Genomic DNA, 14106 nt, shown 5'->3' with positions numbered 1-14106 from the left:
TGCTAACATCTACAGGAATCTGACAAGACCATAGACAGAAGATGATCATCAAAAAATTATAGTGAAACAACTTGTCATTCCAAACCATTTTTTACCTTCTTTTTTGTAGCACAGAAGAGAGAAAGTTATACAGGTATATACAGTTGAGACAAGCTTTGGAGCTTCCGTGTTATTTAATATTTAATTATGTTATTATACTATAACATGTATAAAATATATTAATTTATTTCAAATTAAATGATTTTTTTTCATTATTGAAATTAATATTTATATTGTTTTAAGATATAATTAAAGAATTTAATTTAATTCAATATAAATGTAAAATTGTGGTGGTGTAAACTGCGATTAAGTAATTGTTAATGCTATTAATGCAATATGTATGTGAAGGAATCCAAATGCCTTGTGCATGTAGCCCAAAACATAAAAATATAATTGTAAACATAACTATATCTCAAATTAGTTTAATCATATTAATTAATTTAACTTGATTAAATTCATACATAAAACATTTTTTATTATTCACATAGAACTATTATTTATATGATTTTTTTTTTTAAATTATTGTCAAAAATGCAATTTAATTTTAAATTGTAGTGGCGTTCAGCTGCAATCGTCTCATAAATATGATCACTTCATGACTTCAAAGCGGAATAAGCTGCAAAAAACAATTTTTTTAAAGATATTATTTACATTATTTATTATTTTTAATTATTATTAAAACTGTAAAAATTCTGGTTGTGTTCAAATGCACTCATTAATATGATCACTTCATAGTAGAAAAGGCTACAAAATAAGCTGTATACTGCCTAGCTAAATGACACATCGCCACTTCCACAAAAGTGTGGTGTGACCTTCTCCTGCCAAGACCAACAAAAGCTTGCAGCAGGAACGACCTCGCCATAGCAGGACCGGGTCTTGTGTCTCTATCATGAGGTTTTCATTGTTCTCTGACTAGACTCTTCAGCTAGCAGGGGATCGGAATAGTGACAGTGCACACAGTGCACAGCAGACCCGCCATCTGTTGCCCTTGACTGCTGATCCCAGACCAGTTTGATCTATCCTCTCATTATGTTTGGTAAAGCACCGGAGAGAAGCTCTGGTCCTGCGGGAGTACTAATGCACAAATCTGTCCAAACATCTCTGGTGTCTGAGTGTGTCGGCGTTCAGAGTAACAGCGTCTGTGAGTGTTAATAAGACGCTCCGCTGCGGTCACTGGCCGTGTGCAACTAAAGGGACGTGGTTTCATCACTGCCGAGGAGTGTTTTAGAGATGTTTTGTGACAAACAGCTGCACACTTCAGCTCACAGATAATGATTCATGTGGCAGAGGTGGCCGAACCTCTCACAGAACAAAACATTAGAGTGAGAGCTTGAGGAAGATGTCAAAAACTACAGTTTTACAAATTCTGGAGAAAATGTGAGAGGTTTATGTCTCATGGGCATGATGCGGTTACTGGTCTATGACAAACAGCCCAGCTGCAGGACTCTAGGATCTTCTAGTTAAATGATATACTGAAAATTCATTGTAAAATGAAATAACATGAATATGTTTTAATATTATCTTTTGTGACTTCAGTAACAAATACATCAGTAAGTGTCTTGCTGTGAATCAGCTCAAATGATTTTAAATGAATCATTTTAAATTTTAAATCATTATATATTGCTCAAGAAACATTTCTGATAATTATAAATTTTTAAAAAGCATTAATTTATGTTTTAAGTATAATTTTATTGACCCAAATAATATTGAATATTGTCAAAAGAATAAAAAATATTAAAGAAATGTTAAATCGTTTTAGATATTTCGCTCAGTTCTACCTCAAATGCTGCAGGACTGAAGTTTATTACTTAGTGTTAGAACTCTAACGATGAGCAACAGTAATAGTGACGCTTGTCTTAGCAAACAACACTAATGAGACGAAACGAGAGGAAACGAGATGGGAAGTGTGATTGTGGAAGGGAGGAAGTGGTTCTAAAGGGCTCGCTGTTGGCTCATCAGGACTGATAGAAGTGAGCTGTTGAATCATCTTGTCAGGTCTGGACAGGAGAGGAACACTGCAGGTGTCTAGCTCCACAAATTAAACACACACACACACACACACACACACACACACACACACACACACACACACACACACACACACACACACACACACACACGCACACACACACACACATTGCCCCAGGGACCGACCTCGGCTTCAGCCTGTCGCAGGTAACAGCGATGACTCTTCTGACACAAGTCTATCTCTGACTCTCTTCCCTTTTTCCCTCTACAAACATCAACACCATCTCTGCTGGTAATTGCTGACAGCTCTGACGCTCTCACAGAGAAAAGAAGAGAAAAATATACTCTGAGAAAAAAAGAGAAAGCAAAAAATACACCTAAAAGAGCAATGGAAAAGTGTGAAAAAGACAAACGAGATGACGAGAAAATCTTTGCACAGATTCATCATCCAAACAGATCATATGCTGTCAAAATAAAATGCATATGATCAAATTACAACATTTTCCATGGTGTTTATTACCAGTTTCAGTTGGGTTTTTTGCTGCTTTTGACTCATGTTTAATGTTAATATATCTTTATTAAATAAGCATGCATGAACAGCACCAAAAGCCATAATTACCTCTAGGATTTTCTTTGAGGGCTATTCATGAAAATCTCAACAGCAAAAGCTACTTGCTTCTTATCAAGTTTTAATTGAGACGGTTGACAGTACAATTTAGTTTCTATGCATTTTGTGCTTTGTTGTCAATTGTGTATATAATAAATTATTATTTAAAAAAAAATATTTTTTATTAAACTTTATCATTATGAGGCAACAAGATTATGTGACAAAACTACATTATCATTCAGTGCTACAGCACGACAATAAACTACATTAATTAAATACATCTCTCTATCTCTCTTTTAATACACTGGAAAAAACATTTAGTTTAGAATAAATTTTCACTTAAAAAAATCCCAGTACATTTGACAAATAATCACAAATAATCTGCAATAAATTAAAGATGAAATTTTGAAGTAGAAAATTTTTATTTTTAACGTATATTAACATGTCTATTTAACTCCTCATTTAAATCATTTTTAATAATTTATGAACTCATAAGTATACCAAACATATAGAAAAGAGATGCTCTACCAATAAAAGAGGAGGTGCAACCATATAAATTTCACTCACCAAGGCACATGTGGTGTGGTGATGTGACAACAAAAGTGACTTAAAACAAACAAATAAATAAATAAATCATGTAAATAGGGAAAAGATGCAACACTGACACATACTGCTTTACTGCTTTCCTCCGGGTAACTATAAATGTGGAAATTGCACTCAATGTCAATACACCAAGAGGTTGAAATATTTTTCACATCCCAGAACAGGCAAAAACATATTAATAAAAGATGTCATGACTTGTAATTCATGTAACATTATTTATGCTATATGCTGTCCATGAGGAATGTTGTACGTTGGTGAAACATCAAGAGAATTAAGAACCTGTATATTCAAGCATTGCAGTGCCATAAGATGTGGGGACGTTAGTAACACGGTAGCACAACATTTCAAAGAGTATTCACATTCTGTTTGTGAGGTTTTTTTTTTATTTTGGCATTGAACAAGTTCACTCAGTAGGTCAGGGAGGGGATATTGATGTAAAACATAGATCCAGGGAAACTTTTTGGGTTTTTACTTTAGATATATTTATCCTAAAGTACTTGAAATTGAAGAAGTGAATTATGGTAAGTTTCATTGATTTTTCCCCCTTATTAAACTCTTTTTTACTCGCTCTCTTTTTCCTTTTTTATTTATTTATTTTTTTTCTCCCTCTCTCTCTTTTTTTTGATACTTTTAGTAGAGTAGCACACCTGTTGCTGATTGTAAGAGTGCATAAAGCAGAATATGTCAGTGTTGTTCTTGATGTCTAAAGAAGACCTTGACTATGGCCGAAACATCATCTGTTTCTTAACTAATAAAGTTTGAATTCTAAAAGTCAGTGTTGCACCTTTTCTCTATTTACATGAACTTATAAGTAGTCAGAATTTCCCATGCAAACCCCTAGAGGTACATGATGGAACTGCAAGGGGGAAATATGACACATTAGTATAAATATTACATTTGAAATTAATTTTTAAATTACATTTATATGTATATTACACAAAAGAAAAATCCTGTTCTTAATTATGTTTTATTTTCTAACAAAAATGTAAAAAATCTTGAAACAAGATGCATCTACTTGAAAAGCAATATTGCATTAAATTGGCAGATTTTTTTTTTTTTTTTTTTTTATGTTTTAAGTATAAACAAGTTTAAAACAAATGAAAAAATCCACCAGTGTAGTTAAACAAAATACTCTTAAATTCAAGATGCAATCCATAAAAAAAGTTATTATAAAGTGTTGCTTCTCAAGTAAGTTTATCTCATTTTAAAGACATTTAGATATTTGGAAACTAGTCAAAAAAGACTAATTAAAAAACTCAACCTAAGTTTAGGTCATATTCAACAAATCCAATCAATCTGATCTGTTTTGCATGTGTTCATCTCTGAATACGTCCATGCTTATATTTTATGGTTTTATTTGTGCACTGATGTCAGCTTCTTCACTGGCACGTGTCAGCAGATTAAGTCTCAGTGAGCGGCGGCTCTATTAAGCTTTTAAAAGCACCAATTTTTAGTGTGTACGTGTGTGTGTGTGTGTACGAGGGTAAACGGCACATTTTGTAATAAGTCTGGCACTTCAAAAGGACTGTTTGAACCCCGTGGAATGGCCTCGCCTCACTTCCATTTGTAGTCTAACAATATCACCTTTTTTGTGCTGAGATGAGGACGGAGCCTGACAGCCCAGGCGAGAACACACGGCCACAGAGATTTAGGATCAAATGGCTAAAAAATGAAGCCAATAAGGAATAAAGTTGCTGATTGAAATGTATTCAATACACTTAGCAAATCAAGCAATTCAATAGTCAGGCTGAAAAACAAACCAGCAAGAGCCAAATGTGCTAAATATATATGGAAATTGTAGTAAGAACTCTATATTATTCTATTTCCAAGCCAAAAAAGCAGCATTGAATGAATTTAGCTTAAAATGTTCAATAATATTTTGTTTAAATGCTGACTTGAACAGGCTAAACAGGTAAATTACAGTTTTGGGTTTTAGACATGTTTACATGCATTTTTACCAATTTAACATTTTTTATTTCCTCTAACAAACAAGTACTGTGGTGGTATCATGGTAAAGTGTTGGTATCAGATGGTAATATCATGGTACTTTGATATATTCCATGATGAATTTCGTCAATTACATTTTTAAACTTTATTGCCCCCAAAAATCCACGGTGTAAAATTAATGGTTTTCAATGAATATAATGTTTATCGTATTACAGTAAATCTCATTAAAAACATTTCTAAATCTAAATCTAAAAGAAAATGAAAACAATGACAGATAGATAGATTTACTGCACTGTTGTCCCTGACTGTATGAGTCGTGATGCACGAGCACAGCACAGATAAATACAGTTTGATGTCATGCATCTCATGCATCATTCAGGTTTAATGTGCTCAGACTTAGCAGCGGTATCCAACCTCTCCATTCCAAACCATGACACAGTTACTAGAGATTTATTGACTAATTAATCAGGATTAACTAACTAATAGGATTTGTTCAAGATAACATCTAACAATAAAGATATGGGGAAGGTAAAACTGCTGTGTATAACCTAGATATGAAGAAACTGTGAGCTCCAGCGCTGGCTGAAGAGATAACAGAAGATAACTTTACACCAGTGTCAGCGGCTCAGATTGTTCGCTTCTGTTTGAGGTTTAGCTAATTCACTCTGAAGCACCAGTTAGATATTTTCTCCAAGCTTTTGACTGCTCAAATCACTAAAATGCAAGAGCTGAAGGTAAGCTTAAATGTGCACTAAGTAATATTTTGTTTATGTTTTGTGGTTATATGTATTACAAGACGTTAATTGATGGACTGGACTGGAGTGGATTTCTTGTGGATTATTGTGATGTTTTGATCAGCTTTTTAGACTCTCATTCTGACGGCACCCATTCACTTTAGAGCATCCATTGGTGAGCAAGTGATGGAATGCTACATTTCTCCAAATCTGATGAAGAAACAAACTCATCTAGATCTTGGATGGCCTGAGGGTGAGTTCATTTTCATTTTCAAGTGAACTATTCCTTAATTGATTTTATCTGGTTAGTACTTGGTTGGATGGATGTTCCTGGTCTTAATTTGTACAATTTATCAGTGCACCCATTATTCCAAAGGAAAAAAACAGTTTGGCTTCATAATCTTTCATCAAAACCAACTAACTTGCTCTGTCTCTAAAACAACATCACCAACGACTTCTTCTCCAAGCGTCTGTCATATAAAGATCCAATCAATTCTGGATGGATAAAATCCTGTCCTACCTTTTTTTTTTCCCACAGTTGATTATCCCGTTTCACTTTTTGGAATGACGTCACATTATGGAATGTTATGGGAATTCTAAATCCATTTAGAATTCTAATTCCACAGGATTCCCACATCATTTCTAATAAAGTGAAGTTTGGACTCGTGTGACGTCCTGTCCAGCTGTACTTGTCTACCTTTCATCTGATTAATTATTATGCATGCCGTCACTGGTTTCCTGGTTATTTCACAAGCAATAACGAACAGGCATTCTAGAACACGGACACACACAAACACAGACAGAATCAAATCAAAGGGAGACATCACAGAGACAACATTCTGCTTACAGAGGACGCACACAATGAAACAAAGATAAAAAACAAATCAAAGGATCAATGACGTGATGCTCATTTTCTTTGTTTTGTGTCCAGAATCTAATAACTTATTCAAAATGATGAAAAAAAAAAAACAGAATTCAGTATAACGTTTTTATGATTAATAAGATTAATTTTTGTTAAAATAAGTGGTAATGCAGAAAAAAGTCTTTAAATAGTGATATTTTTGTAAAAAATAACTAAAAATAAACCTGCAAAATCAAAATCTTAAAAATAAAAAAATGAAGCAGTTTTGTTTTTGTAATTATATAATTTATAAAAATTGCTATTAATATTTCCTTGCACAAACACAGAGAACATTTATTAACACACACACACACACACACACACACACACACACACACACACACACACACACACACACACACACACAGTACTGTACATATATATATATATATATATATATATATATATATATATATATATATATATATATATATATATATATATATATGAGCTTCACTCATAAATACTATAAAAAGTATCAAGCTACAAAATTCTGATGCAAATGCTGTTCTGTTTCACCAGCAGATGAATGCAAATAGTGCATTTTAAACTATTCTAAACTCATCTACTTTTTAAACCATTTTCCCTTTTCATTTTCTCAGACATCATATTTGTCATTGATCCATAAATGGAAATACACCACAAACAGAAACAATGTGAACTTACAGTCTATGGAACTTTTCTTACAAGAGAAGTCCAAGATCATGAAAAACACATGAATACATACAGCCACACGTCACAGTGTTTTGCATGAACACACGCATGTGACACGCACAACGGCAGCCCGTCTCTCACCTTTCTTGAGTGGACAGGTGGTGTTGACCACTGGAGAAAAATGCACACAACACACACAACTTCAGAACATAATCATCTACAACATTCATCAAAAACACACACCAAAAACAAAACAATTATTATGGAAATTAAAGTGATTACAAAATAATATCACATCAATCATATCTAGTAAATGTGTTGAACGAATAGATCACCCAAAAATTTAAGTTTGCTGAAAATGTACTCACTCTCAGGCCATGCAAGATGTAGATGAGTTTGTTTCATGGGAACAGATTTGGAGACATTTAGCATTACATCAGTTGCTCACCAATGGATCCTCTGCACTGAATGGGTGCCGTCAGAATAAAAGCTCACAGAGAGTTTGCAGACTGGAGTGGTGTGGATTACTTGTGGATTATTGTGATGTTTTTATCAGCTGTTTGGACTCTCATTCTGACGGCACCCATTCACTGCAGAAGATCCACTACTGAGCAACTGATGCAATGCTACATGTCTTCAAATCTGACGAAACAAACTCATCAACATCTTGAATGGCCTGAGAGTGAGCACATTTTCATTTTTGGGTGTACTATTCCTTTAACTGTACCCAAATTACAAATGCCAACAGTGTTAAATAACAAAAATATCAGCATGGTTGCATGTACAGAATGAAAATATTTGATAATTGAAACAGTTTAAGATGATTTATGCACATTAATGAGTAATCACCCAGCCTTATTTATCATTAATCTCATGGCACACATTCACTCAATGGCTAGAGCTCACCAAGACAGAAATATAACATCACTCGCATGTGTGTTTATGATTTTTGAAACAAGCAATTGTGCATATTTGCTTTGTCCAGCATGTGCGAAAACCCCCATGACAGGAACCTGCACTGGAAACCATCTAACATTTCAATGGGATAAATCAGCAAATTCAGTGTCAGTTTCTTTCTTTGCTATGTCACAGATTACTCAGCCACTATCGGGTACAGCTATACGTAAAGAAACAATATTTTTTAACCTTTTGACGATATTCAACATAAACTGATATTCAACATATTTATGGTACAAATTATTTTATTTAAATCAGAGGAACCATAATCTGCACCAAACAGCCCTTGTTGTCAGAAAGATTAAAAATATGTAACGCAAGAAGTAAAACTGATTGAAACAATGTACCTACATATGTTGTTTACTAAACATTTTAAAATAAAATGCTAAACGGGACTCTGTGATTAGATAAATAAATTGCTCAATTGGCATTACATAACATTTAATTAAAACAGTGTTGTAAAAAAAAACTATTAAGAATTGTTAGCAATAATTAAAATAAATTTGGGATAAAAATAAAACATTAATATTAGATTTAAAACTTACATTTAGATTTAGACTTTAAATAAAAAAAAAAAAAAACTTACACTGAAATTAAAAATGTTTCCTTGGCAACTAACTGAAATAAATTAAAGTTGAAGTACTAAAATGACTAAAACTATAACTGAAATAAAAATATGTAAAAAACAAAACAACAACAACAAAAAACCCACATAAATGACAAGCACATAACATCATTACTAAAACTAAAATGCTTACTGAAATACATGAGTTTAAATTGCTAAAATAAAAACAGTTAAGTAGAATTATAAAACACCAAAACAATTAATAAACATACACATAAACTTAAGCTAAAATAAAAAAATAAAAAATAATAATAATAATTCAAAATATTAATATATGCAACAACCGTATATTAAAAACAATCTTGAACTGAATAAGTAAAAAAATATTATTTTTTGGAAATTAATTAGTAAGTACAAAACTAGCTTGCTTATATGGTCTTTATGAAACTTAATTAATCAAATAAAAATGCTAGAAATCATAATTAACAAGTTTACAAAATTCATTGTGATAAATGAAATGTCATCAAAATCACCACTAATATTTTAAATACTCAGTATATCACCCAGTCCTCCACACAAACACACATTCAAACCCTCACGTGACAGTGAGCTGAACTTTCACATGATCATCAGTGGCAGTGATTCAGAAGTGCTTTAGCTCAGAGTTCCTCAGCTCCTGTCAGTGAGGTCCTTCAGATCCTCCGTCCCTCCTGCAGCACGGCCCGACCATTCTCAATATTCACTAAGGTCTTTGAGGTAATCAAGCGGCTCTCAGAAGCCCAGCTTATCTTCACAGTCCCGGTCTCTGCTCTCATTCTCTCGTTTGCTCCGGAAGCAGCAGGTAATGACAAAAGAACTGTCTCTGCTGCACATGTGAATGAACTCAAGCACTCTGACGGTGACAGGGGACTTTCTTTGTGCCGTCACACAATGAAGTGCTGTTTTTGCCTTAAAGACTGCCAATGCATGGCAAACACATTATAACCCTGCCGCCATTTTCGGAGATGACACATGTGAACTCCGGTTGAAGTGTGTGATTGCGCTTCTAGTCCTAGCATAAACTCATGCTGCGTCTGAGCCAGAAAAGGACATGTCCGTTGTGGAGAGGTGTGTTATTACTGTACTAGAGTTTCACCTGGTGAACGATAAAACAGGTGAAAAAAAAAAAAAAAAAAAAACTCCCAAAGACTTACACTGAAGAAGCGAATCAAGCAGAGCACCACAGATGGGGAGACTTCTCTGATGTATACTAATAAACAGCCACTTAGCAACCACCCAGAACACCCTAGCAACCAGGTAGCAAATAAAGATTGTGCATCATTCTGAATTTAAAATCCTTTAAATTCCAAATCAGTTTCTGAACAATAAATAGGCAAACAGGATAAAGAATTGCAATTTGAATGTAACGAATTAAATGACTGCAATGAATCAAAAGACAAACCTGAAACAAACAAACAAAAAAAATGTCAGTTGAAGACTATTTTGAATTATGGTTTGTATTATGTGAATATCCCAGATGAATAAAGTATCTATCGACTGACTTTTTTTTTGTTTTTGGAAACCTTATAAAATATTTAAAGGCCTTACAGACAGAGAAATCTAAAACAATACAATGATAGATTTTTTGATTGTAGATAGCATTTGACTGTAGAGCTTGTCAAAGGCTTATGGATCTCAGGAGAGTGAAGTGATCAGACTGACAGCTCAATATTCCACTGGTCAGTCATGTGACACGTTTGATTGGTCAGTAGAGGATAGACTAGTGCCTTGTATTGATTATTTCTACAGACAGTGTGTGTGTGTGTGTGTGTGTGTGTGTGTGTGTGTGTGTGTGTGTGTGTGTGTGTGCTTGAGACAGAATAGGCACTCATGCTGAATAAAACATGAAACTGAAGAAGAGAGGCTGATGTGACAGATGTGTTGGTGAACATGTGCACACACACACACACACACACACACACACACACACACACACACACACACACACACACACACACACACACACACACACACACACACACACACACACACACACAGACTCAGAGGGTTGCAGGACAGCATGGGAATTAGTTGTTCTAAAGCTGCAGTTCAGAGTCCTTTTAAATGCCTTTAATCCATCTGATTGGACACTAAAACCAGCTTCTAACATGATCCAACACACGCTTCATCAATCACTCCAATCATCACGAACTGAGACCCTCACAGGATACTGGATACCAAACTGCCAGCAACAACACTAATAAAATGTGCCAAAATGAACCAGATTTTCATATTATTCCTTTAATGTAAGTTTTCAGTAAGCATGTATCTGGGATCTTTTTAATGAATAATTTCAATTAATTAAAATATAAATAATAAATCATATAAAACTGGTATATAAATGTCACATTGGCAACTAATTGATAATTCAAGTTTAAACACTAAAATGGATAACTGGAAATAAATTAAAAATTAAACTAAAACTAAACTTAAATAATATATTAAAGTTATTATAATAATAATAATAATAATATAATAAATTAAACATAACAACAACAACAACAACAAAAACAAAAACACAAAAATTAAAAGAAAATTAAGATTAAAATAAAAATGTAAAAAATAAATCTTTGAAAAATCTGTCTTAATGTTATCATTTGGAAACAACAATAGCATATAAATAATAAGACATATAACATTAAAAACCCCCACTAAAAAAAGTCCAGCACTGAAAAAAATTGGTGAAACAATTTTCACTCAGAAAACACAAGTAACACACTTAATTAAACATGAAATTTCTAACATAGAAATATTCTATTTACTACTTCGAAATGTATATTTTTTTACATTGTATATGGAGTGCTCGACACACACACACACACACACACACACACACACACACACACACACACACACACACACACACACACACACACACACACACACACACAAAATGCTCCACTGTGCATTTTATTTGCACTACATCTAGTGACAAATTGGAAGGGCATCAAGTTGTTGAGGCTGGAGAGCCGGAGTGATCCATCAGAATAGTCCTGAAATGCAAACACTCGGAGCAGCGGTGGATTACATAAATCTTCCTCAGAGCCGAGCGCAACAGACACACAGAGAGAGCAAGTGTGTTAACCTCCGACAGACACACAGTGCTGCATCACAATCACACAGGTGAACTCATGCACAAACACACACGTGACATCCTGAGGGGCGTTTTCAGAACTCGTCCTCATCACAAACTAAATATGGATAAAACTGCTCGAAACACGGCTTGTGTCTAGATGGTAAAAATAGTGCTGGAAAACACTCACAAGATTCATATTTGCTGCTACCAAGGTCTTAAGGTTAATGGAAGGTTAAAATGATCATGCATACGGTTGCAAAAACAAATTAAGACAAAAGACAAAAAACAATGTGTTGTAAACATTTTTTTTCTGCGATAGACTGCGATAGAGCAGCAATTCATCTGTATATGTAATATTACAGAGCAAGGATTATCATCTAGACAAAACAAACACACGGCTGATCAAACAGTCAGAGCATTTTAGTGTCTTATAATACTATTCTCTGTTTCAAAATCCAAATAAATACATACAGTATATGTCACTGCACCAAAATATTTATACACTAAAAATACCATGGTATTACCATGTTATTTGGATTAGGAATCTTGCAAATACCTTGTTATTTTAACACTATCACTTACAAAAAAAGTTCTGTGGTAATACCATGTTACAGGGATGGAATCAGACAGTAATTCCATGGTATTTTAATACACTACTGTTCAAACATTAATAAACAATAAATCCTAAATTTTTAAATAAATGTTGTTTTGAAATTTCTATTCATCAAAGAATCCTGAAAAAAATGTATCACAATCAATTAAATTCAAAATGAATTCAAATAGAAAACATTTTAAATTGCAATAATATTTTACATTATTTTTGTTTTTACTGTATTTTTGATTAAATAAATGCAGCTTTGGTGAGCAGAAGAGACTCTCAAATACATAAAAAACGCTAGTGTATAAACCATGGTACAGAATAATTATAATATTCATATTTACATGGCACTCCCAAGTATTTAAAAGAATGCTATATTACTACGGTACGCCTCAAAAAACATGGTAATAATTCTGTCTGATTTCAGTACCATGTATATCAAAGTACAACAACATTGCCATCACTGTACTGCCACAGAACTGCGTTGCGAAGGCGTTGTGATGGAATTCAACATCAGAGTGTTGTGTAATGGCGTATCTGGGGCAGAATTCACCACTTCCACCCAGACGTTGCATAAGATGTCTCCACATCGCCGCACTCCGCTTCAACTGCGGGATCAAGCAGCTCAGATCGTCTAAAGCCATTCACTGCGGCGCAGACAAAGCTTTCACTTCCATCATTTATTGACGTACTTCATTAAATTTGCTCTGTTTAATTAGTCTTTTATTGGGCGCTGTGTGTTTTTAAGTGCCAGTGGAGCAAGGTTTTGAACAATGAAGCATCCTCGTGTCCTGGGTAAGTTTCTTGAGCAGCAAAGCAGCATATTAGAATGATTTTTGAAGGATCATGTGACACTGAAGACTGGAGTAATGATGCTGAAAATACGGCCTTTCATCACAGAAATAAATTACAATTTAAAATATATAAACACGGAAAACAGTTAATTTAAATTTCAAAATATTACTCAATTTTACAGTATTTGTGATCAAATAAATGCAGCCTTGGTGAGCAGAAGAGACTTCTTTCAAAACATTAAAAAATCTTTTAAACTGATATAATGCATGGCACTGAATGATAATCATATTCATATTTACATGAAACAACAAACGTGTTCTGACCTCCTCCTAAACATCTGCTCTTTTGAACAGTCTATCTTTAAAGGTTATTCTTTTGGTAATATGATGAAGGCTATTGTCTTCCAGGGAGGCAATTGAAAACTACCCGACGACACTTCACCTGACCTCATCAATTCTAGTGTTTTTAATCAAATGCATCTGTGTGAATCCCTGCTGCTTTTTATTTGTTTTCCTTCTCAAATGTTGTTGTTTTTCCTCTTATATATTTCATGAACCGAGTGTCAAAGTTTAAAGTATATGCAGCGCTGGAAGAGATGTTCACTGAGCCGTTGCATTTTGGCT

At 33.8% G+C, this 14106-nt stretch overlaps 1 protein-coding gene across 5 annotated transcripts in view; it reads right to left on the bottom strand.

Moving 5' to 3' along the window:
* The window catches only part of slc12a5a (solute carrier family 12 member 5a), a 137981-nt gene that overhangs the window by 49895 nt on the left and 73980 nt on the right, over window positions 1-14106 (bottom strand). For 3 of the 5 annotated variants that reach the window (XM_042759097.1, XM_042759093.1, XM_042759094.1), the window contains exon 2: window positions 7595-7624. The exons of the other annotated variants lie outside the window; for them this stretch is intronic. In XM_042759097.1, the coding sequence (XP_042615031.1) occupies window positions 7595-7624 (30 nt within the window). The remainder of the gene's footprint in view (window positions 1-7594; window positions 7625-14106) is intronic. 5 annotated transcript variants of the gene reach the window in all.

This window comes from Cyprinus carpio, chromosome A6 (assembly GCF_018340385.1).
Source record: "Cyprinus carpio isolate SPL01 chromosome A6, ASM1834038v1, whole genome shotgun sequence".
Classification (NCBI taxonomy): domain Eukaryota; kingdom Metazoa; phylum Chordata; class Actinopteri; order Cypriniformes; family Cyprinidae; genus Cyprinus; species Cyprinus carpio.
Note: the sequence above shows the minus strand (reverse complement) of the source record. Positions and strands in the feature narration are given on the sequence as shown.